Raw genomic sequence first — 25,205 nt, 5'->3', positions numbered from 1 at the left:
GGGTGGCGGCTACTGTGGTGTGTGCATGATGGGTACTGCGGTGTTTACCCGGTGCACGTTGTTGTGCTGACCGACTCTGGAATGACTTGGAGACCGTCCCTGGCCAGAACTGCGGGGATTATCTTGTTAATTGATAACCCGTCTTGACCGGCGGCAAGGCGTGCTAGACTGTATGACATGGAGCACCAGCAAGCGTTGATGGCTCTGTTTCTTGCCTGTACTTTGAACTGTGAGCAGGGAGAAGCCCTAGCTGCAGGTATCCTATAGAGGACAGGGTGGTCAGCTGCTAGCTGCAGGGGGAGGAGCACCCGGAGACCTGCTGACCAGACTGGAGGTCACGGGCAGGGGGAGGAGGCAGAAAGGGAGTGTGGCAAGGGGCAGTTGGATATTGATCTACTCTCTTCCGGGTTCAAGTAAGAGAGCCATCTCCTCTGGTGGTGTCACCGTAGAGCGTGCCCCCTCCCCCAGTGACACAGAGGATAATTGCAGAGCTCAGGTGCGAGCGTGCATATGTGTGTGTGTGTGTGTGTGTGTGTGTGTGTTATGAGATCCAGTTGGTTGAGTGCCCGTGCTATGTGTGCCTCAAGCTGAACTCCGAGGCTCAGAACTGGGCAGCCAGTGGGCACACACTGCCTGCAGAGCTTCTGTTAGACATGGGCTACCCCATGATGCCTGAATGCTACCTCTGTTCCTTGAAAGACCTTGTGGTGCAGCGGACATCACGTAGGAAGATGATGTATTAACACCTCTGTAAATCTGGCTATGCGCTTTCTATCCACATCACAAAACAGAGCAGTCTTGGGACCCACCCTCTCGTGACATTCTCTTCCCTGTCCAGTCTTTCTCCCTCAGAGTCTTCTGTGCTGTTTCCCTTTGCCTGTTTGAGATAAGATCCAGGTCTGTGGCCGTACCAGGGTGAATGCACGCTTCGGGCTAATATTAGATCTCAGGACCTAGACTGCTCAGAAAATCTTCGATGTCAGGGCTGCAAGTGTCTTGCACTGTTGGTGATTTTAGACTGTGGAGCTGTGGGAAACGTGGCTACTCTGGGGTCGTCGTTCTGGGCCATTCCATCCCAGGCCTCTCTCATTTATGATTGGGAATGGGGCCTAGGTGTGCATGCTTCCCAGTGTGCACTTCTTTTTTTTTTTTTTTTTTTTGGTTCTTTTTTTTTCGGAGCTGGGGACCGAACCCAGGGCCTTGCGCTTCCTAGGTAAGCGCTCTACCACTGAGCTAAATCCCCAGCCCCCAGTGTGCATTTCTTTATGTGGGTGTGCACATAGGTGTGCATATATATGGCGTGGCTAGATTGGCTGGCCAGGATTCCTCTGGCTTCTGCCTTCCTGGTGCCGGCCTTGTCAGTGTGCACTGTACCATGTCAGAGGTTTTCATGAGGGTGCGAGGGACTGAACTTCACAAGCCCTTTACACGACCAGCTGCCTGCTCCCACCTCAGTGCTGCTTTCTCTTCCCGTGGTGCACGGACGCTTGTGCACATAATGTGGTCTTACCCGTGAGCCGAAGCTGGGCGGCTTTTCTGGTCTTGGAGTTCGAAGCCAGCTCGGGGAATGGTGGGGTGAGCCTTACCTTGTGATGTACCGTCCAGCGACCTAAAAGAAGAGGGAGAAGCTAGAAGATGCTTGGGATGGGGGTGCTGATTCAAAGTCAAAGGCAGTGTAGGCGGTTGAGATGAACGAGGGGAAGCCTGGAGGTGTGGGTACTTTTCCTTGAGGATAGCACATCTGTCTCCTTCCTCTGGAGCGTCTTCCAGTCGTTTACATCGTATGTGTAATTTAACATATGCTGGTGTTTACAACCACTAGGCGAGAGTGAGAGAGATTGATTGAGATTAATTATTTAAATAGCATTGTCCTCCCTGTTGTCTCTCTTATTCCCTGAGTATAAGCCCTGGGTTAATCTCATTACCTCAGTTGCCAGTACCAGTTGTGTCTCTCTCTCTGTGTGTGTGTGTGTGTGTGTGTGTGTGTGTGTGTGTGTGTGTGTACATGTGTGCAGACCTATAGGCTTAAATGCCTGTAAATGTGGAGGTCAGAGGTCAGCCTTTGATAGCATTTGTCAGGAACCGTCCACCTAGTTGTTTTGGAAGCATTCATTCTCTTGCTGGGACCTGGGGTTTACTGATTAGGCTAGGCTGGCTAGCCAGCAGGTCACAGGGGGCCGTTTGTCCCCACCTCCGTAGTTCTGGGATTACAGGTGCCGTCACCACACCAGGCTTTTTTGCATGGGTTCTGGGGTTCAGACTCAGATTCTCAGGATTATGTAGCCAGAGCCCCACAGTGGCTTCTGTTCCTTTCAACTGACACCTGTCTTTTCATTTCATTTTTAAATAGAACAGTATCTCCTACTTCCCCCCTCCCCCAACTGTCCCCCAGCCATACCATGGCCAAAGAAAGCCCAGCTCTCTGCCATGATCCACTTCCGTACTGACCTTGGACCCCAACCCTAACATCAGAAGCCCTTACTGTTTGCTTTCCTTTCTCTGTTGCCTCATCCGGGACGTTGTGTACCTGGCTGGACTGTGCTGACCGCACCAGGCATCCTCCTCCTGTTCCGATGCATCCGGCAGGGCCCTGGTAAAGTTATCTGGCGAAAGCTTTTGGGAGACCGTGCTTCTGGGACTTTATGACTAAGATGTCGACTTTCTACCCTTAGACGGTTTTATTTTTAAAATTTGAGCATCAGGAGATACAGTTCGTGGAATGGTGAACTGTCTATTGTAGGGAAGCTTGCTTAGGTTGGATGTTAAAGGGACATTCGTAGGCTGATAAAGTGCTAAAAGTTTGTTATTCCTGTTCTGGGGACCAGCCTAGGCACCACAGATGAGGGAGGCTCTGTGCAGCCCATTCTGGTAACGTTTTATTCAAGGTTTTTATGTATAAATTATATGTTAAGGCATCTGGCTTCTTTTTGTTGTACACGTTAGAAGCAAGGTTATTTTGAATAGCTTTTCTTCAGTCTTTCCCTCCAGCTTATGTGACACGGCGGTCATCTTTAAGTTCCGTGGAACATGCTGCAAAGAGCTCACAGTTCTGTCGAGGTGCCAGAGTGGTGAGGAGTGAGTTGGGAGGTCGGTGGGTATTTAGATCGGGATACGGTTTTTGATGGCTCTTTTTATTCTGTGAGCATCTCACACGTGGCTGTTCTGAGCCTACCGTGCTCCAGCTTCTCCCCCCCTCTCCTTAGACGTCTCCCCTGCGACCCTTCATCTGATGCTTTCCCTCTCATTTTTCTAAAGCACTGACGTGGGTTTGTGCTGCCTGCAGGAAGGAGGCTGTTCTCACTGCTTCTTGGGGATTTCAGGATCGCATTTTCCCGTGTTCAGAGCTGACTCCTTTGTCTAGGCAGGTGTGCGTAGTAGGCCGGAATTTCTTCAGTGTAACAGCACCTGGACGCCTTCTGAAGTAGGAAGATGCTGTCTTGGAAGGACGCTACCCTGGCCGTGTATCTCCCAACTTTCTGTCTTCTAACTCCCTGCCCCCTCTGTACGATTTTTTTCCCCCCTCAGAAAGTTTATCTGATTCAGACCTGGCTCAATCCTGGGGAGCTTATTATAGTCCTTTTGGGCGAGCGGATCTCTACCAGGCTTTCTTTTGAAAGCTATCTGGAATCACTCTTTTCAATCTTGTCTGCCTGTCCATCTATCTACAACACTCCATCTGTCTGTCTGCCTGTCCATTTTCCACCAGTTTATCAGCCCATCCATCTATACGATCTGTCTGCGTGTATATGGTGTGCATATACGTTTATGTATATGCATTGCACACGTGCCACAGCGAGCACATGGAGGTCTGATCACAAGGCAGGTGTGTTTCCTGGCCTCCTAGAGCCGGTTCGTGGGTGCCCGTATCGGGCCAGCGGGTCTGGGAGCTTCCAGAGATTTTGTTTTTTCTGTACTTCCAATCTTGGATGGGTGTGGAGGTTACAGATACCTGCTTCTTTGACAAGGTTTACGTGAGTCTTGGCACTTCAGCTCAGATGCTCGCACGTGCGTGGCAAGCATTTTACTCTTTCGGAAACTCTGAACATCGTTTCTCTTACTTCCTCACATTGTGGGGTTTACTGAAGGCCGGTCACCGTATGCCCCTCAGCAGCACCTCTGACCTGGTTTCTGTGTTCCAGTGTCTTGTCGCACACCTGAGGGATGACTGACCCAAGTCTCTTCAGTAAGGAAGTCGGGATCCTGCTGTGTTTTTCAGGCCGCCTTCTCCTGGGCTGAACACCAGTGGTCTGAGCACTGTTAACAGGTTTTCTTTTGTTCTTAATTACACGGCCAGTATTCTATGGCCAGGATAGCTATTATTTCCCCATGTCTGCATCGATTCCTTCCTGAGGCTGTAGCAGAGTTCCACAAATACAGTGGCTTGATATTGTATAGACTTAGTATCTTAACGTTCTGTGGGTGAAGTTCAGCGTGGGTGCCACTGGCTGGCAGAGCGTGGCTTGATTTCCATAGCTTCTAGAGCAGCGGCTCTCAACCTTCCCAGTGCTGTGACCCTGTAATACAGTTCCTCGTGCTGTGCCGACCCCAGCCATAAAATAATGTTCATCGCTTCTTCGTAACTGTAATTTGCTACTGTTAGGAGTCGTAATGTAAATATCGGATAGGCAGGATATCTGATATGCCACCCCCCAAAGGGGGTTCCCACCCACATGTTGAGAACCACTGGTCTAGGATCTCTTGTCTAATTTCTAGAGGCCACTGGATTCCTTGCTGCTGACTCCTTCCTCTCAACGTTAGCCGTGCAGCTCGAGGCTTCGTGACACACTGACCTCTTCTCCATCTTGGCTTTCCACTTGGAGGTTTCTGGCAGCACCGGCCCCACCTAGAGAAGTTAGGTTGATAAATGAGATCCCCAAAGTCCACGTCAGTGCCATGGGGACATGGCGGCTTGCTTGTAGGTGGAGGCAGATGGAGTGGTCTAGCTGTCTAGACGGCTGAATTGGTGACCTGAGTTCAAGTGAGAGACCCAGCTTCAACATGACGGATAGCGATCAGGGTAGACACCCAGTGTCACACCCACATACACAACTCCACACACTGCGCACACACCCCAATATGTGTCTAAATGTGCCTGGCTGGGTTGAAGAGCAAGAGGCAAGCTGACCGTCATCGGACGCTAACATGCTCCTTAGTCACCTTCCTAGTAAGAGGGTAACGTCCTGCCTCTTCCTGTCCCCTTACAGTGTGACCGTGCTCGTGGCGTCGTTAACTGGCTGGCTGTATTTGCCTGGTAAATGTGTAAGGAAACGATGTCTACACATACGTGCCTTGCCAGCAGCTGCCGCCTCGTTTATTTCCTTCTGGTGTGCAAACCGGGAGCTGCTTTGTGTGGGACACAGGCCGCGTCCCAGTGACCTGGGGAACATTTGTTCTTCATGAAGAACCACTTAGACGGTTGTGACTGTCCTTACTCGTTTCGAAGGCTAGAGTGAGCTTCCCCAGTTTATTACAGAACCTCCACAGAATTACGGTAAATGTTTTTAAGACCTCGAATGGAGCCTGGGGGTCCCTTTGGAATATTAAGGATAAGGGATGTTGGACTGTGTTCTCATAGCTCCTGACATGTGAGCGGCTTTAGAGGATTTTTATGAGTGTGTGCGTGCGTGCGTGTTTGTATACGCGTGTTGTTTGGGGAGTAATCTACTTGCCCAAGGAGTGTTGGGCGGCATCCCCCAGTCTTGGCGTTTACAACAGATATGACCATCCCATGGCCAGATACTGGCCAGGGCCGTTTATTAGCCTTCAGGGAATCCTGGCTAGTTTCTTCCAGTTAATCCCAGCCAGAAGTTTTCCTGGCCTGGGGCACTTCAGTTCCTGTCTTGGCTGTAGTGCGGCTGCCCTCCACCCCCACCCCTCCTTGTGTTTCTGGTTTCTCTTGTTAAGGCCATCAGGAGTTATAGTAGGAGCCACCCTCATGACCTCATCTTAGCATTATCTGCAAGAGACTTTTTTTCCCAAATAAGGTCAACCTCCCTACTCACTGGTCCTTGGGAATTAGGACTTTGTCCTGTGTATCTGGAGGGACCCACTTCATCCCGTAACTGGTGCAGAGTCTGGGAAGTGATTCCGAGCAAGCAGAATGGATAATGTAGTCCTGCCGGCGGGTTGGCCCGGCAGAGCCGGCAGACACAGCTGTGAACAGTCTCAGGAAGCGTGGTAAGGCCAAGAGCCCAGCTAGAGTGCCTGGCGTCTTAACTGGGTTCTTGGCCAAGTGGCTGGAGTTCTTGGTTTTCAGTCTTTGGGGGAATTGTATTTACAGATTCAAGACCACCGTAATCCATTGCACTGGAGAGCATGCTTTCTAGGAAGCTCCTTCAACTTAGGGTCACAAGGAGGTAACACGGTCTTGCCCCTGTGCCCTGGTGTGCGAGCAGAAGAAAACCTTCACACTGGAACTTAGTCCTTGTAAGCATAGTTTATAGTCTTCCTTCCTCTCCGTCAGGAAGACTCAAAAGAACATCACAGCAGCCACAGAACTCCAGCCAGCCATCTCTCAAGCAGAAGTCAGAGGGGTTACTGCCCATCGGAAGACAGTTCTCTGAACTGTCACGCTCCTAGCCACTTAGAGCGAGCCCAGGATGCAGCATTGGGCTGAAACGAATAACCAGGGAGGGCCACATGGATCAGCTGGGACAGTTTAGGACACAGTTTTCAGCATGGTCTTTGTGACGACATGGCAGAGGGTTCGGAAATGGCCCCAGTGTCCAGCAGCAGGGAGATAAATACCACCTCCCATCGCTCGCCCATCTGCGCCGATGCGGCTCCTCAAGAAGTTGATGTTTCCTGCCCTTTGATAATTGCCTTGGCCCGTGGTCACCAGTTCCTGAAGCTGCCACCCAATGCAGATCCAGTGCTATCAGCGAAGGGAGCAGGGGCCTGCCTTGCCTAGCTGCCACTCAGATCTTGGGTGTGGTTAGGAAGCGAGATGTTAGTTAGCTATAGTGGTCCTGGGGGAACCCTCAGGTGGGGATCTTGTGACGCCTTCTTATCTGTTCACGCCCCAGACGTAATCAGGGTTGGGCATCTTTTCGCGTCATAGCATAATTTGTGTCCACTCTTAGCTTCTTGCAACCTGGAAGGGCCTCCGGCATTTGCTGTGTGAAGGAAGCAGTTTGACTGGGTGGTGGCGGTGGTGGCAATGGTGGTGGTGGTGGTGGTGATCTTCTGTTCACAACTACTCCTATCTGACAGGTAAACATAGCAGTAGGTGGGTGTGTATTTAAAGAGAAAGAAAACCTCCCTTTCTCCAACATACACAGAACCCCGCTGTCCAAACCGAGACCCAGGCCACTCTGTTTGCGTACCTTCATCCTTCACTTTGTGGCCTTGGTGAGCTTTTGAACGCTGGCCTAGGGAATCAAACCGCAATCGGACGGCAGTAGGAAATGTTATCCTAACCGACGTGTGAGCTAGGATGGTTTTAACTTGTCAAGCATTCATAAGATGGTGTTGGCCTTAAACCATGGAAGAGATGGTAACTTGAAGCTAGCCGTTCGTCAGAGTGTGTCAGGATAAGAACTATCAGGGGAGTCTGATAATGATGTCAGTTCATGCGTTGTCATGACGATAGGCAGTTAGAGCCCTTTGATGTTTTATTATGCCATGAAATACATGTCTCTCTTTCTCTTCGTCTGAGGCGGCGTAACATGTTTACTTCACTTCTGGTGTAAACAAAAGGCACAGACCGACCGTGTGGTGTGGTCCTGTAATCCCAGCGCTGTGAGGCAGTGGAGGATCAGGGTTTCAGGTCCAGCCCAGAGCCACAGAGTAGACCAAAGAGACCACCTGCTTCTTAGGAGGGACAGTTCTGGTTTTAGGAGTCCAGCAGTGGCTCACTTTAGAGCTGTGTGTGCTACGTTAGCGCTCTACTCTTTGTTTGAATAAAATGAAGTCTGTGTATTAAATGTGTATAGGGTTCAGGATTTTTTAGTATTGTCTTAGCTGGCGTGTATGAGAAGGGAGTCTGGTGTGTGTGTGTGAGAAGGGAGTCTTGGATAAGGGATTGCCCAGATCAGAGTAGCCTGCCCGATTGTTTACATGGGATTGCCCAGCCCCTTGAAGGCAGCGTCATTCCCTAGGCCAGTGGTCCTGGGCTATGCAAGGAGCCATTGAGCAGCACTTCCCCATAGTCTCCTCTTCAGTTCCTGCTTGAGCTCTTGTCCTGACTTCCCTCGGTGTTAGAACTTGACTTTTCCTCCCCTAAGCTGCTTTTGATTCAGGGTGTTTTATCATGGGAACAGAGGGAATTAGAACAACTATACTGACAGGTTCTTGTTTTGTTTTTTTTTTTTAGTTTTTTATTAGCATACACGCTGGCCAGTTTTATGTCATCTTGACATGAGCTAAAGTCACCCTAGGGAGGGAACCTCAATTAAGGAAATGCCTCCATAAGATCGGGTTGTAGGCAGGCCTGCAGGGCATTTTCTTAATTATTGATTTGGGTAGCCCATGGTGGGTGACGCCATCCCTGGGCTGGTGGGCCTGGGTTCTATAAGAAAGCAAACTGAGCAAGTCACGGGGAGCAAGCCAGCAACAGCACCCCCCCCCCCCCCCGTGGCCTCTGCATCAGCTCCTGCCTCCAGGATCCTGTCCTGTTTGAGTTCCTGTCCTGACTACCTATGTTGATGAACATATCTATGTTATGATGGTGCGGTGATGTAGAAGTGTAAGCCAGATGCTCCCACTCCTCCCCAGGTAGTTTTTAGGGCATGGTCTTTTATCACAGCAATAGAAACCCCGAGTAAGACTGCACATGTTACTTCTGTCATTCCCACATGCCTGTCTGAAATGCATTTAGGCAATAATACCCTTTATTTTCTTCTGTCACTTTCTGCTCAGCTGATGCCTTTATTCCTTCCAAGTCCTCTATTTCCAGGTCTTCTGTTTCCGGTACGTTTCTAGAACTTTCTGTTAGTTTAAGCCAGCTTTTCTGGGTCTGTGTAATGTGTGGTCTATTCTGTTAGGCTTCTATTACATACTTTACTGTTTTGGATTTATTCATATTATACTGTCTCAATACCCAGGGGAGACATTTCTAACTGTGGCTATATAACTTCTGGCTAACATTTTTATTATACAGTATTTTATTCAGACAGAATAAATGGACAGTAAGACTTGTGCAAGTTTCAAAGCACGGGAAGAATGGCTCTCCCTGGTCTGCGAGCCACGATGGTTCCCACAGATGTGAATGCCCCCTCCCCTGTGAAATAACCCATGTTACCCCTCACCCCTTATTCCACATGAATATACCTAAATCAGTCATTTTCCAAAGTCTGCTTTTATTTTTTTGGTCCTTTTTTTTTCCAGAGCTGGGGACCGAACCCAGGGCCTTGCGCTTCCTAGGCAAGCGCTCTACCACTGAGCTAAATCCTCTACCCCTTATTTATTTTATTTATTTATTTATTTTTAAAGTGCCTTGAGTGATCACATGGTTGCAGTACCTGGAGAGGACGGAAGAGGGCGCCAGATTTCCCTCTGGAGCCACAGGCAGTTGTGAACCACCAGACTCGGCTTGCTAGGAACCAACTTTGGGGGTGGGTGGGGGCTCTGCAGGAACCAAGTACTCCTAACTGCCGAGCCGTCTCCAGCCCCTCACTAGATCAGTTCACCCCCAAGCCTGCTGTTTAATCTCCTGTAGCTTTTTTTGGGGTGGGGTGGGGGAATTCAGCACTATTTCTTAGGTTGGTTCGTTCATTTGGTTCATTTAGCTGTTTCTATGGACTTCATTGCCTTTTGTTTCCTTTGACTCTGCCGTTTCCCGTCTGACTAGGTACTTAAGGGGTTCATTGTATGTTATGTGCACAAAGAAGCTATTTCTTGACGCACAGGGCAAGGTTTTTCGGGGCAGCTATGCAGAGTGGACTTGGTGCCCCAGAGAGAATAACACTATTTAGCCGTTCAGAGCACCTGGCCCGTTTCACACCCACATCCGTGTTAAGTGAAGTCCCACCGAGCTTTGTTCTTGTCAAAGCTTGGTGCTTTTATCTAACGTCTTAATTCTCACCAAACCGGAGTGTGCAGGTGGTGGTCCTGATTGGTACTTCGTTAGTTGCTTTTGAGGATGGTAGTGAGCGTTTGAAAGTGTGGTCCTTCCGGTAGTTGGCAACACAGCCTATTTGATCATTTTCCTGTTGAAGTTGCTTTTAGCAGTAATCGTCTTCCTTGCCCTGGGAAGGTGGATGGCGGTCCCAGGTGGATGACCCCGATGGAGAAGCCCTTGATTCTGATTCTGGGGAACTGTCTATCTAGTCTTGGAATTTCAGTTTCCTTCAGTCACGTGAGGTCCGCCTGCTTTCAGCTTGCAGTGTTCTCTTCTGCTCCGCCCTTTTAGTGACCCCGCCCCATTAGCAGCCCCGCCCCGTTAGTGGCCCCGCCCTTTAATTGGCTGGCCCCGCCCTTTTGCACTCTGTCCTTGCTGCCATATAAACACCGCAGTTCTTAAATCTGGAAGATCTCAGCCAAATCTTTTTCTCCTCACGGTTTTACCGCTTGGTTTTTGTGCTTGGAGTTTTCTGATTTTTGTCATTCCCGAGTGAACGGTAAACATTGCACATAGACACCGGAGCCGGCATCGTTCACGCCGCACCGCCTCCTCTCTCTGGGCATCCAGCTAAGGCAGCTGGGCCGCTGGGCCCGCTGCTGCAGTTGTGGGGGATTACGGATTACGTCTTCCTTGTAGGTTCTTTTAGCCGAGGGCTTCTCTCACTCTGTCCAGGGCCTGTGGTACACACTCTCCCAGGCCTCAGGCTCCATCTCTAAACTTTGGGGAGTCTTTGTGCACCCGGGACCTCGTCGTGGGTTGCTTCTCTGGCTGGGCACACTGTTGTTCTATGGCTCTTGGTTCCTGAGGGAGTGCAGGGGAGGTGCAGCCCTGGAGAACATGGCCCTGTCCGTGTGTCTGCCACTCTCCTCCTCTGCTCCCCAAACTGCCTCAAGACTCTCTTGGGCAGCAGAGAGCTCCCTGCCTGTCCCATTGCCCTCCTGTGGTTTATTGCCTAGGTCATGGGGATGGTAGTCTAGGTCAGCCTCAAGCATTTGGTCTTTAATATGCCGCTGGGGTCAACTCTTCTGTCTGCGTAGCTTGCTTGGTTTTGGTGTGGAATCCGACAGAGTTGGCCTCTTAGGACTGACGTCTGTCTTTGATGAATCATTTTCAAGGTTAACCCACTGTAGCATGGGTCCTGACCACATTCTTGGTGTTGGGATGACATTCTGTAGATGGGCATTTAGGTAGTTTCTACTTCTTGGCCTTCCTGAGTGCCGCTTCTGAATGGTTCTTCCTTAAATACTTTGGATATGAGTTTTGTGGGGGAAAACATGTTTTTGTTTTCTTTTCTTTTTTTTTCTTTTTTTTGGAGCTGGGGACCGAACCCAGGGCCTTGCAGTTGCTACGCAAGCGGTCTACCACTGAGCCAAATCCCCAACCCCATGTTTTTTTTTTTTGTTTTTTTTTTTTTGGTTCTTTTTTTCGGAGCTGGGGACCGAACCCAGGGCCTTGCGCTTCCTAGGTAAGCGCTCTACCACTGAGTTGAATCTCCAGCCCTTGTTTTAAGGAAACTGAAGTACTATGACGGGCTGTCTACTTGAAATGTGCGTGTATAGTGTGTGTGTGTGTGTGTGTGTGTGTAACCATGGACCACTTTACTTACTTACTTATTTACCTAGTAAGATAGGGTCTCACTGTATGACCCTGGCTGCCCCAGGACTGGCATTGTAGACCTGGGCTGCCCTCTTAACTCACAAATCCACCTGCCTCTTCCTCGTGAGGGCTGGGTTAAGAGGTGTGTCCCACCAGGCCCAGATCCACCTTACCCTTTGAGACAGATTCTCTCCCCGAACACACATCTTACCAATTAATGACACTGTCTGGCAGCCAAGCCCCAGGGATCCTCTCGTCTCAGACTCTGAAAGATGTCATTGTGGTTAGCTTTTTATGTGGGTGCCCGGCTTTCCGAGTCCAGTCCTCGTGTTTGTATGGTAAGTGTTTAACCAGCTGAGCCATCTTCCAGCCCAACCAAATCATCTCCGTGTGTCTTCCCACTGCCTCAGAGGGAGGTGACATTTGCATTTAATAAAGGAGAAAGCAGTGCCTTGAAGGAGTCATGACCCCACTGGGGTCACACAGTTAGAAGAGGCCACACCTACCTGGAGAAGCAGGTAGATTGACTAGGGTCTCACACTGAATAGGAACCTCCCAGAAAGCTCGGTCTGTTTGTCACCGATGTTTTGGACCAGTCCACTTCGTAGGCTTGTGATGTGCCCACACAGGCAAGCCAGGTTCTCATTTGAGTCACATGTAGATTTGGCGGTATTGAATTCATACGGTCAGGAGAGTAGCCTTTCTCTGTAGCATATTTGACAGGAACCCATGGGCTTATAAAACTTGCAAACTGTTAGGTTTCTTTTAAGTCTCCAGATCTTAAGAGTTCTTGCTATCTGGAAAGCAAACATGGACATTGTCTGTCCTCCTGTCCTACAGTCCTCGGACATGGTTTGAGGTAAGGGTCTGAACATAGTAGCTGCTTGTCTGTCTTTCTTTCTCTGTCTTTGCCTCTGTTTCTCTCTGTGTGTGTGAGTCCTGGGATAGAATTAATAAGTGCTTTAATTCTTCAATTGCTTTTGCCTTAGAGCAGTGGGTAAGATAGGGAGGGAGCATCCATTAGCCGCTACGGACAGGCGAGGAATCGTAATTTGAGTGTGGATGGGGAATCCTCTCTTTGAGCCTTGCGTTAGAATGGTGGTACGTCTGGCTTGTGTCTAGTGTCACTGACACACTCAAACAGATTTTCTGCAGAAAAGTGGCTTGTGATGATAAACCTCTTGGTATAACCAGTTTGTAAGCTAATCCCATAAGACCCGCCAGCTGTCAGTTGCAAGGGATCCGGTTAAATTCCAAGCATCTGCCGGGGCAGTCGATAAACACACAATGCACCTCAGAAAGAATGGGGTTTTACCCCGTTGCCTGGCAGCGTGTCGGTGGTTCTTGAAGACCTAACAGTGTGCTATCAGGTGCTATGTTGAATTAAGGTTTTTTTTTTTTTTTTTTTTGTTTTTTTTTTTGGCAAGATCAGAACTCTGTAGCCCAGGATAGCCTGGAACTCGTCTCACTATGTAGCCAAGGATAGCCTCAAACTCAGTACCCTTCTTTTAGGTCCCCACCTGCTGAATAAGTGCCTCAAACAAACAAACAAACAAACAAACAAACAGAAACCCCAGAAGGTTAAATTTAGATCATTAGCAACTGGACAACAGGATAGCGGTTTACAGTTTTATTTACTGTATCCGGGTGCAAGTGTGTCTGTGTAGCAGTTGTATGCCTGATGCCGGCAGGAGGCCCTGGACGCCCTGGAGCTAGAGTTACACATGGAATTGAGAGTCAATGTGTAGATTCTCGGAGCCCAACACAGGTCCTCTGAAAGAGCACCCAGCACTCTTAACCACTGAGCCATCTCTCCAGCCCCAGAGTAATACTTCTGAGTATATTAACGTCATATATGCGACTGTCAGGGTTCTCACACACCGACAGCTCGTGATTCTCCGTTGCCGAGGCAAATCCGTAGCCGGTGTTCGGATGACGTTTCTAAGTCAGTGCTCTGAGTTCTGTTAACTGTTGAACTTTGCCTTGACGCACCCGAGGCTGTGGTCAAGAACATGTTTTCCCGTACTTTCACGTTTTGGGGGATGGGTCCATCTTTAATTGTGTTCGGCAGATGTTCTTTCAACCGGCATGGTTCTGGTTCACTCCGGCTCTTGGGTTTCCTCTGTCAGCAGTGAACGCTGTAGTAGATAGTTCTCGGTTCTCCAGAATGCCGTACAATACTTGCCACTATGGTTGACAGCACTGTCAAATCTCGGCCCCAGTGGTACTAACTCAAGAAGATCCCATCTGAGGGTCGCTCCAGGCTCGCTTTCCCCACGGAGTCGATACATCACTCCCTTTCTTTTGTGTCCACCTTCTGTTATATTGGAGTTATTTTGGATAGGGGAGGAAAACATGACAGAAAGATTGTGTGGTCTGCTTTTACGTATAGACACTGAGCGGTCACCGGTGGGAGAGGCCATGATGTTACACAGACTTGGCCCCATGGCTGTGTAACTCAGATGTCCTCATTTCTAAGCAGCTAGGTTCCTACTGGATATGGAAGCAACATAGTGCACCTCTCAGTTAGGGGAGGACTGAAGGAGCTGAAGGGGTTTGCAACTCCATAGGAAGAACAACAATATCAACCAACCAGATCCCCCAGAGCTCCCAGGGACTAAACCACCAACCAAAGAGTACACGTGGAGGGACCCATGGTTCCAACCGCATATGTAGCAGAGGGTGGCCTTATCTAGCATCAGTGGGAGGGGAGGTGCTTGGTTCTAGGGAGGCTTCTTCCCCCAGCGAAGGGGGATGCTAGGGGGGTGAGGTGGGGGTAGGTGGGTGGGGGAGCACCCTCAGAGGCACAGGGGAAGGGGGATGGGATGGGGGGTTGTGGAGGAGAGACAGGGAAGGGGGACAACATTTGAAATGTAAATAAATAAAATAACAACAAAAAAGCCTACAAACGCACAAAACAATATTCTTGATATGCTTGTTCACATTTTGATTTGAGATTCACAGGGTGAGAGAAGAACCTCCATCTTGTCTGTCTTTGAGATACAGGTTCCCTTCCCCACCCCCATCCCCACCCCCACAGGTTCCCTTTTGAACTGAGACACCCTTAGGTCGCCATGATTCTCAAGCCTTTCAGATAACGTGGGGGTGGGGTGGGGGAGGAGGGAGACAGCTGATGTAATCGAAGGATGAATTTCACCAGGAGCCTGATTTATCACCCTCCGTCTTCTCGCCCGTGTCTCGGGACGAATGTCCCAGCTTGCTCTTAGTTCTTGGGCTGCTTTCTGTCTGCCTCCTCCCTGACCTCTTTCTTGTAGGGAATGCATTACAGAGATGACTCTGTGTTCAGATTAAACACCAGGGCCTGTTTCAAGATTGGGGTGTAAAGAACAAAGGGAAGCCCAAAGTTGAGATGATGCCATACTCTTGGTGAAAACCCAATGGAGTTTTGGGTGGACGTGTGCTTTCTGTGGTGTGTGGCTTCCATCCTGACCTGGTTTACCTATACATACATGCATGCATGCATGCAAACATACACACATGCATACATACATACACATGCATACATATACACATGCATACACACATACATGCATGCATGCATGTACAGATGCATGCATACACACACGATACCGTCAGGATGCTGGATGTCACCTCAGACATTGTTCTCAGAGGCAGTGTTGGGTGCATCTTACGTACTATACGTCATCTTCATTTATGAACTCGTGCCTAACCAGTGCCAGTCAGATGAGCCCAACTAGAACTTAGAACTGCCAGGAAACCTTCGCTGAGGGGCTTTCCATAAGCTCTGGAAGACCGAGCAGGCTTTTGAGACAAGGTCTTGCTGTGCTGTGTATCTCAGGATGTCTTTGAACTCATTATAATCCTGCTCCAGCCTGCCGAATGCTGGGATTTCTCGGACCACCGGCTTCAGGTAGTCTTCAGTGGGATAATCCTTCATTTTAAAGCAGGGTTTCAGAGTAGCATTTTCTTTTCTTTTAAGTATAGAGTAGAGTTTATTCAGGGCATGGGAGGGGAGTTAAGGGTAGGAGAGATAGAGTAGAGGAGTAGAGGCCATGAGCACATGGAGAAGGGGGGAAGGGAATCGGGGGAGAGGGGGAGCAGGAGGGATGGGACTGAGGGAGAGAGCAAGAGTAGCATTTTCTACTTATGAGCTTTGAAAAGGAAAAAGCTGACTACTCTCAAATAGCGAATAATTTTATTTGCCCCAGACCCAGTTTCTGACTCCCCTCTCTCTGCTTACATCTTAAAAACTTGCTCCCTTGTCTGGGGAGAACTGTGTAGAAAACCTCATAAAACATACTCTGTTAATTGTCACAGGCTTTGTTTGTTAAAGGAGAGTTCTTTTTTGATTCAAAAGACTTTTAGACTTAATTCAAAGGACCTCACCCTCTTAGAAGGTGGGTTTCTGTGGCTGCTGGTATGTTCAGAAGAACTGTTGGTGTAGTCCAGTTAGAAGTGCCCCGCTCAGTTCTGCAAGCCACCGGGGTGCAGCAGTGGCCTTCCTCACTCTCTGGCAGCCTCACTCTCTGGCCCTTGTCCGTCTTCAGAGTTCTCCTTGACAAGACATTGCATTCTGCCATTCCTTTAACTTGATATGAAATGAAGAGACAGAGAGAGGAACCACGTAGAAGAAGGTTGAAGGTGTCAGAAGTGTTGGCTATCAGCTGCTGGCCACACGCAAAGAGGAGCTGGTCAGCCCGGCCTGGTTGGAGCCTCCTTCACTGCTTGTGGTGAAACCCCCAGGCTTTTAAGATAACGTGCGATCCTGCGTGAGATGGTGGAGGTGGGCTTGGTGCTGATGCTGGCTTGTGGCAGTGCCCTTGTGAAATCTTAGCCCAGCATCAGCCCTGCCAGCTGGGCAGAGTCCCTCTGCCTTTCTCCTCCTCAGAACCCCGAGAGTGGGTCAGAACCAGAAGAACCAGTAGCGCTGTAGATGGTGGGCGCAGATATCTAGAATAGGTCTGCAAATACTTTGGATTCTTGCCTATCACGTGAGCAGCAGATCTTGACACTTCTGGAAGGAGAGTGGTGGCTGTTGATTTAAAAGATAAAAGTTGCGTTCTCTGCTGTTTTTCTTCTCTGTTGCAGGAAGGGAGAGAGATTGCCAAAAGCTAGTGTAGTTAGAAGCAGCCCCCAGAGGTCTCAGGGCCTGCTTCTGGTGTCCTTGGCTGGTCATGAACTTTTTATAGCTGGTTGAGCCTATCCCTAATGGCTTTCCCAGGAACTTCCAGGCTGACCGGTCTCCGAGTGCCCAGATTCTGTGAGTTTCTGGATTTCAGCCTTGAGTATTACAATGTATTTGGCAGAACTTTTCTGGGGTCATTGGGAGATTGGCGAGCAGAGCCACAGATGCGCTGCCATTGAAACCATGACGTATGTGTTGGGGAAGCTGGTATCTAGGTGGTGTCGGGCGTGGAGTGTGGTGGCTGTGGGCCCTTTCAGGGTAAAGGCAGTGGCTGCCTAGCGTCAGACTCTTTTCCTGTCCTATTGGCCGTCTGGTGTCAGCAGAGGCGTGGAATTTAGTCAGATCTCTCTCCCTGGGCTGGGCTGTGTGCTTTTCTGCTTGTAAACGCCAACAGTAGAATTAAAATAATCTCTTTAAAGTAGGAAGGGGCGGGAGAGATGGCCCAGTAGTTACAGAGCACCGGCAGCTCCTTCCCTGGGATCTTGGTTTGATTCCCAGCACCCACCCACACAGTAGCTTACAGTAGTCTATAGAACTCTAGTCCCAGGGGATCCGACACTGGCTTCCACAGGCATTGCACACACACACACACACACAGCACACAGACATCCACGCAGGAGAACACACATACACATAAAACCTCAAAGTTTAAAAACAAAAACCAACAAAAAAAAAAAAAAACTACCAAATCAACTACAGGGGGGATGTACGTGGAGTAAATATCTTGAAATGTTGGTGTCCTTTCCTTTGTGCTTACTTCTTTCTGAAAGGGGTTTTCTTGGAATGATAATGTCCTGTTTGTTAATTGAGCTTTTGGGGTGGCACACTCGTTGTTATCACCCAGTACATCATGCCTGGCCCTTTTTGGTGGAGTATCTCCAGTGCGTTTTCAATTCAGTAACGCTTGCTTTGGCAAGGACCCTGCCTTCGAGTTCCCAGTAGGGCAAGCAAAATGTGAACGTTGTCTCTGGTCTTCCCGTTGGCCTCGGCCCAGCCCCATAGGAGTTAGCACCTTAGGACAAACACTCTTCAGGACTTGGTGCCTCTCCTCCGTAACAGTGTCATGGACACTCAGATGTGCTGAGGTTCATTCAAGGCGGTGGCATTCGGAAGGGGGGTGTTCACTAGTCCGGGTGCACAGCACAGGCTGGGCCCTGTCTACCGGGAGGGACTTGGGTGTTGGTGTTTTGATCTCGGGATGCTTTGTGAAATCTGGTCTTTGTTAATTTGGCCTGCCACCTTGAAGAAGGATTGTGTGTAGTCCATGGAGGCCCCTGGGCTCCCAGTGAAGTTGTTCCCGGTGCCTCTGCCAAAATCCTCTGCTTTGTATGTAGGGAGGGGTATAGTGGTTCACGGTTAAAAGCAGAGCTCTCATTAAAATCGGCACCTCTAATAAAATAATAAGAGCCGTGCTCCATTCGGGAAAGTTCTCACCACATGTTTTTGTTTTGTTCTTCTAATTTTTCTAAACAGCAAGCCAGGGCTGAGCAGGAAGAAGAATTCATCAGTAACACCTTATTCAAGAAGATCCAGGCCTTGCAGAAGGAGAAAGAAACCCTCGCGGTGAACTATGAGAAGGAAGAGGAGTTTCTCACCAATGAGCTCTCCCGGAAACTGATGCAGGTAAACGGTCTCATGGATCTTCTCCGCCCCACACATACGCTTGCCTTCCTCTCCTCTCCAGGACAAGTGGCTTCACAGAGCGTTTCAGTTTACGTGTGCTGACGCAGTCGTCGCCTGGGTTTTGGGGGGTTTCAAAACACGGGGTACGGATCCTTCAGACAGTGGCTCTGGAGCCCACCTGCTCAGGAAGGGTGGGAGTGATTTGCGTTGTGATTTAGAGAAGAGAGGGGAGGCTAATCTGACTGCGTGGCCCACGTCGTCAGTAGTAGACGGCTCATTCTCCATGCCGTTTCTAGACGTGCAGGGACACGGTTACAGCTTGTTTCTCCTGTGTTCCGCTGTGTCCGTCAGCTGTCCCCATTTTTAACAACACAAGAAGCCGGCTCTCTTATTGAACTAACTGTTGTTAGTATTTGGCCGAATCGTGAGAACCCAGCAAGTGAGCTTTGTCCTCTCTAAAAACATTCACCTCTGTGTTTGTAATTGGCCTCCCATTCACCCTTCGCAGCCCCCTGTAAGAGGCGTTAGGAAGCGGCCAGGGTGGTACACCAGGCACAAGATGGCTTGGACCTCGGATGTGACCTCCCGGAGTTTTACGAATTCAGCTCTACCCTAGAGAACTGTGGCGACTGTCTCCACACTCCTTCAGTCTAAATACGCATGTATTACAAACCTAAATCCACCCCCTCCCCCCAGCTTTTCTTTCTAAAGAGAATAGACAGCATCTGAACTGTATAACCCAGTAAACTGATTCTGCCCACCCCAAAACGTGGCGTGTGGTCTGAGACTTCATGTGGCAGTGTCTGGCGTCCGCCCTCGGTCACAGCAGAGTGTGGTCAGCAGGTTTATCTCCGACCACACTGCCAAACTCTTGCCGTTGGACGTTGACGTAGGGATGCTCGGCATGGTCCCAGACAGTTTCTCAGGAGTGGTGGTCGGTTGTTCACGTGCTTAAATGTTGTGAACAGCATGTTGTGGATGTACACACGTTAGCATCCGAGGACGCCATCACCGTCCTCCACCTCCAGAATGTTTTCAAACTGAGACTCCTAACCCATGAACCAACCACACTGCCTCAAACTCTTCTGGGTCTCGGTAACATGTTGCTTGAAGGTGGGCGTCTCTGGGAGTCTCGGGGGCATCTCCAAATGGGGTTCGTTTTACGGTTTTATAAACCTGTCCTATTAGACATTGCCTATGATGGTTGGTCTTGATGGGATTTAGAATGAGCATAGGGAAGACCTCCCCTGATTGGGTGGTGTCGTCCCTGTGGGCTGGGGTCCTGAAGAAAGCGAGCTAAGTACCAGCATTCAATGTCTGTTTTCTACGTGAGGTGGGGTGGGTGCAGCCGCTCCATGCACCCACTGCCACGCCCTTCGGTATGATGGACGAGCTCCTCAAACCGTGAGCCAGGTGTTTCATCCTAGCAAGTAATCTGGTAGCCACGCAGATGCCCACAAACCTGCTCCGTGGTTGGCCACTTCGAGGATTCCTAGCTACAGCAAAGGACTGCCCGGGTTTGATCCTCGCTCTCCAGGCTGTTGGCACACGTGGCCTTAATGGATTCAACCGGTCTTTTGTCGAATCCTCAGACTCTGAAACCACCCAACGTGGAAATAACTTTTTCCATCTGGAAGATTTTTCTGGTAATTTTTGCCGGTAGGCTTTTCCAACTGCGTAATTAGTTTAATGTGGCTTTCTAGGTGTTCACTTCTGTTTACGGTGCTTTGAAATAAAAAGTTTGCTAAGAGAAACAGTATTGGAGGCACCATTGACAGACACATGGCGGAATCGATTGGTCTCCAGGACAGTGCATGTCTCACCCGAAGGACCTATTTGTGTGGCTTCTCTGTGGTGATTGGACGTTTTTAAAAATGGGTATTTCAGAGGGATTCCCGAGAACAAAAGGGACTTCGTTAGCTGAGGCCCAACAGTGATCTGCCTGCCTCTGCCTCACCTCCAGGGGTTGGAGGGAGCATCTCCACTACCCCTGGTCCTGTGATGCTTTTAAAAACAAAATCCAGTTCCCGTAGTTGTAAATGACAGCTCTAGGGACTACCAACCTGGGACGCAGGTAATGCTAAATGCCTAGTAAAGCGAGCTGCACACAGCACACACAGCCACACCTGCAGCATGTGGCTCTTTTCTCTTGGAGAGGGAGCAGTGGGACGTGCCTTTTTTTTTTTGAAGACAGAGGCCAGATCCCCTGTGACTGTAATTAGAGAGGACCAAACCTGGGCTCTTTGTGAGAGCAACAAGTGTGTTTAACCGTGGCCTGCCACGTGCTATCTTGTGAAAGCTGTATTCTGAGAAGCGTGCATCTTTCTGAGCCCAAAGCGTGGGACTGGTTTTTTGATTAGTAAAAGACTGACCTGAAAGGAAAGTAATTTGGGGGAAGATATGGAGCTGTGGCCCTCAGAAGGCGTAGTCACCATTTTCTTCACAATATCAGCAGTATGTCTGCTGGGTGAAGAGCACACAGTCTTTTAATTAATTAATTTAATTAATTAATCAATTGATTGATTTGTTACTCTCGAGGGGAGGGTCTTCTAGTACCCCAGTCCACGGTTCTCCTGCGTCCGCCTTTCAAGTGCTGAGACCCCAGGCATGCACCACCGTACCCAGCTAGGTTACGGCCATCGCTTGTGTGTGCCTTTTCTTTTTTTTTTTTTTTTTTTTTGGTTCTTTTTTTTTCGGAGCTGGGGACTGAACCCAGGGCCTTGCGCTTCCTAGGCAAGTGCTCTACCACTGAGCTAAATCCCCAACCCCCGTGTGTGCCTTTTCTTATCACTGTATACGAGCAGCATGCATTTCTGTAGCCAGACACTTTGTAATGGGATTGAACAGTTCTGTCGGCTGCATGTCCTGGCCTTCTGAAAACTCCTTCTGCCCCCCCCCCCCCCCCCCCCCCGATTTCAGCCCTCAGAGCCCTGCCGTTGAGGTCAGGAGTTGCACTGGGCTCAGGCTTACCCGTGGGCTGTAGAAGGTTCACACTTGCTCCCATCATTAAGGAGGAGTGTGTTCAATTGCCTGGTGGGGTTCACTCTGTGCTGATCTCCTCTGTTGCTAAAACAAAATTCCAGGTTGCACCGGTTGCCAACTAAGGTGCTTCAGTGCTAACTTGGCTTGGCTTTAGCAACTGGACATCTCCCACCTGATGTATGAGGTTCATTTCCTGTGTGCGTGCGTGCGTGCGGGTGGGTGCATGTGTGTGTGTTTGTGTGTGTGTGTGTTAGTTGTCTGTGTCTGTCTGTCTGTCACCCTGTTTCTGATTGTTGCCTTCACTCCTCTCTGCAAATAGGATGCTATAAAAAGTCAGAGTTATTTTGGGTCCCTGTCTTTCACTATAGAGCAATTGAGGGTAATAAGGAATGCTACAAACTACCTGTCCCTCAGTCTTTGAAAACCTGTTCCAGTTTTCAAGCTGTACACCCTAAAACAACAAATAGGTTTATGGTCTTGGACCTTTGATCTGCCTTTGAAGCAGGATCCGGCCCAGTGCGGGCGTTCTGGCTAGAATGGGAGTGACTGTGTAGTCTTATGCTAGTGAGTTCGTTCTGTTTTCCAATCGTGTCTGTGTCTGTGTCTTTGGCGTGGGCTTGTGCATGTGAGTGCGGTGCCTACAGAGGACCGGAGCCCTCATTGGATCCCCTTCAAGCTGGAGTGACAGGTGACTGTGAGCTGCCAACATGGGTGCTGGGAACTGTCCTCAGGTCCTCTGCACGAGCAGTGGTGAGCCCTTCACTGCTGAGCCATCATCTCTCCTGCCCTGACGTGTCATTTCTGTTACTGACTTGGTCCCTGAATGCCTTGGAGACCTAAAGTAGACAAAACAGCGTCCTAGCATCTATAGAAACATAGAAGGAAGTTTCATGCAGAACTGACGATGAAGCCGCCAGGACCGGAGGTTGTCCTGGTGCTTAGGTGGGTGTGGCCACATTGCCGAAGATTGACAGCAGGTGCTTCAGACGGATGTCACCAGGAAGATGGTGGCAAGCGCTTCTTCGGCAGGGTTCCATGGAGAAGGTGGGTGGGGAACGCTTCAGACTGGTACCACGCAGCAGCCATAGCATCCTTCCATTGCTTTTACTAGGGAACAGAGATGGGGAGGAGACAGAAGTACCTGGGTGTTCTCGTTAGCCCAGTTATCGCTCTCAGTCCTTGCTGTGGCGCTCGGTAGGAGAATGGCCGCCATAGGCTCATCTGTTTGAATACTTGATCCTCGGTTGCTGCCTATTTGGGAAGCAAGGTAGTCTGATGGAGGAAGAATGTCCCTGGGGACAAGCTGTGAGGAGGGAGAAGGCCCCTGGGGACAAGCTGTGAGGAGGGAGAAGGCAAGTTGCTTTCCTGCCACTGAGACAAAGCACCTTGACCGCTGCATCTTATGGAAGGGAGCATTAGGTCCAGCTCACCCCAGGCCTTCCTCTCCCTCACAGAGAGGTCGTGCCTCCTTCCAGTACCACCAGATGGATGTATTTTTTTTCCAGAACCCTTGATCCTCTGAGTAGCCTGGTGTGTCCACAACCACTGGATGTGAACTCCAGCCCGTCCCCTCCCAAGATGCACACTAGGATTTGAGGCCATTTCCTGCCAGCTCCACCGGGGTGGCCGTGCGTTTGTGCAGACAGCTAAGTCACATGATGGGCTGACACCATAGGAAACCGTTCTGTTAATTTCGGGGTCACCGAGGTCAAGAATGTCTTGGCATCCGTTCAGATGACAACTCCGACCCCCGCGGGGGAGGAGAGGAAACCTTGATGTATGTTTTTCATTAAGTCTGCTGAACCTGTGGTCCCTGTGCCCAGTGGTGCTCAGAGATAACACCGGCCAGGGGGAGATGGCTTTCACGTTATAGCTATCGAAACAGTTGGAAGATTTGTTTTTCTAGTTGCTTCTCATTCCCTGTTAACCAGCTCTGTCTGGTTTTCATTTCCTTCCACGGAGAGAAGGCTTTTTTTTTTTCCCCTCTTTTTCTTTTGGTTTTTTTGTTTTTGTTTTAATGTATTCCATTCACAAAACATCTGCAAGGAGCTGCCAGGTTGTTTAAACTGCATTTGAAATGACACAGACCCACCAGCGGCCAAAGCATGAATCCTAATCCCCCTGTAAATAGCACGCCAGGCAGCTCTCTGCGGAACGGGATCAGCGTCGGGACTAGAGAAAATGACGAAGCTCTTTAGTAATAAAGCATCTTGAGTGGCCGGAGAAGTGGCTCATGGTGCACAGTGCCGCCTGCAATTCTAGCGGACCCGGGTTCGATTCCCAGCACCCACATCGAGGCTTACAAGCACCTACAATTCCAGTTCTAGGGGATGTAACTCTCTCTGGCCTCTCTGGGCATTGAACACATGTGTTATGCATGCATACATACCCATGTGCTGGCAACACATAAAATAAATGGAAATCCCTACCTGGGCAGGTTTCTCCGAAAGTCTCTGTACATGCGTGTTCACACATGCAGTGCTTCCCTGAGTGGGCCAGATGACTCTCCGTGCTGCTTTCTATATCAAATACAAGATAGATTAGACCCGGGGGCTTGGCATGGGGCGGCGGTAAAGGTTAAAGGAAACTAAAAATCGTTAGGTAAAGCCAGGGCAAGAGCTTGCTGGACTCGTGAGAGGGCGGGAAGCGTTACTATTTCTAGCTGGAATTGTACACTTGTGTCCTGACAGACCGTTGACCTGACCATGGATGAGTTTCACCCGTCAGTAGGAATACCTTTCAGACAACCAGGAGACCCATAGGCGTGGCCCTGTGGCTGGAAAAGCAGTTGCCATCGTTGAGAGTGGGAAAGCAGCTGGCAGAGTAGGCTGGTGTAGGAAGCAAGGCAGCGATGTCTAGACCTTGGATGGGCAGAGCAGGGCTTTGGACAGACGGCCTGGCTCAGTGGAGACATCTGGCCTAGAGACAGGAAGAAAGGGCAGGGGTGCTGTCATCAGGACTTACTAATCTATAGGAGCCACCACCATCACTAGGAGATGTGCCCAGAGAAGAGGGCTCAAGGGACAACCACACAGTGGGACGAGGTGTCTGACACATGCAGCTGATGCGGAATTGCAGTACAGACAGACGGCTAGGAGGAGAACTGGCAAAGGATTTGGACCACAGTGCTCTCGTTAGTAGACAGCTCAAATGGCCAGGGCACCAGTGAGAAAGAACTGGGCCCATTAGTAATCAGGAAAGGCGCTGGCTACGTATTGCACTCTGCTCATAGAGAAGCGAACTTGTCATTGACTGCATTGGAAAAGATTTGCATTTTCTAAATAAGCCGGAAATCTCACTTCCCTTTGAAGGCATCGGCTATATTCCTGGGCGCCCCCCCCCCCCCCCGTGTGTGTGTGTGTGTGTGTGTGTGTGTGTGTGTGTCCGTCCGTCCGTCCGTCCGTCCGTCCGTCCGTCTGTCTGTCTGTCTGTCACACGTATCTGCACATTTACTCCTGCCCTGGAGAAGAGGTTCTGTTGTCTGCCACTCCTAAGGACCACCAACCAGGAGGGACTCAGTGTCTGAGACCGGCAGAGGATGAAGGCTGCTTATGCGATGAGAATACACAAGCCGTGGTCTAACCCATCACAAGTACATTCAGCAGAGGCTGCTGGATAGAAAGAGCACAAAGTCAGGCAAAGCTGGAATCTAAATACATACAGGCAGTAAAAGGGAAAAGGTAAATGAACACGGGGAAGTGACTTCCAACCTCGACACCATCGCGGTCTTCTTGTTATTGGTTTGGCGCCCTCATCATGGTGAGTTGTTTTAAC

At 49.7% G+C, this 25,205-nt stretch overlaps 1 protein-coding gene across 1 annotated transcript in view; it reads left to right on the top strand.

Annotated features, from left to right (window-relative positions):
- Ccdc6 (coiled-coil domain containing 6) overlaps window positions 1–25,205 on the top strand; it is a 95,980-nt gene that overhangs the window by 26,361 nt on the left and 44,414 nt on the right. Inside the window, 1 exon segment of the mRNA NM_001427373.1 lies at window positions 18,300–18,449. Within this exon segment, the coding sequence (NP_001414302.1) occupies window positions 18,300–18,449 (150 nt within the window).

The sequence above is a fragment of the Rattus norvegicus genome, chromosome 20 (genome assembly GCF_021556685.1).
Source record: "Rattus norvegicus strain SHRSP/BbbUtx chromosome 20, alternate assembly SHRSP_T2T, whole genome shotgun sequence".
NCBI classification, from domain to species: domain Eukaryota; kingdom Metazoa; phylum Chordata; class Mammalia; order Rodentia; family Muridae; genus Rattus; species Rattus norvegicus.
Note: the sequence above shows the minus strand (reverse complement) of the source record. Positions and strands in the feature narration are given on the sequence as shown.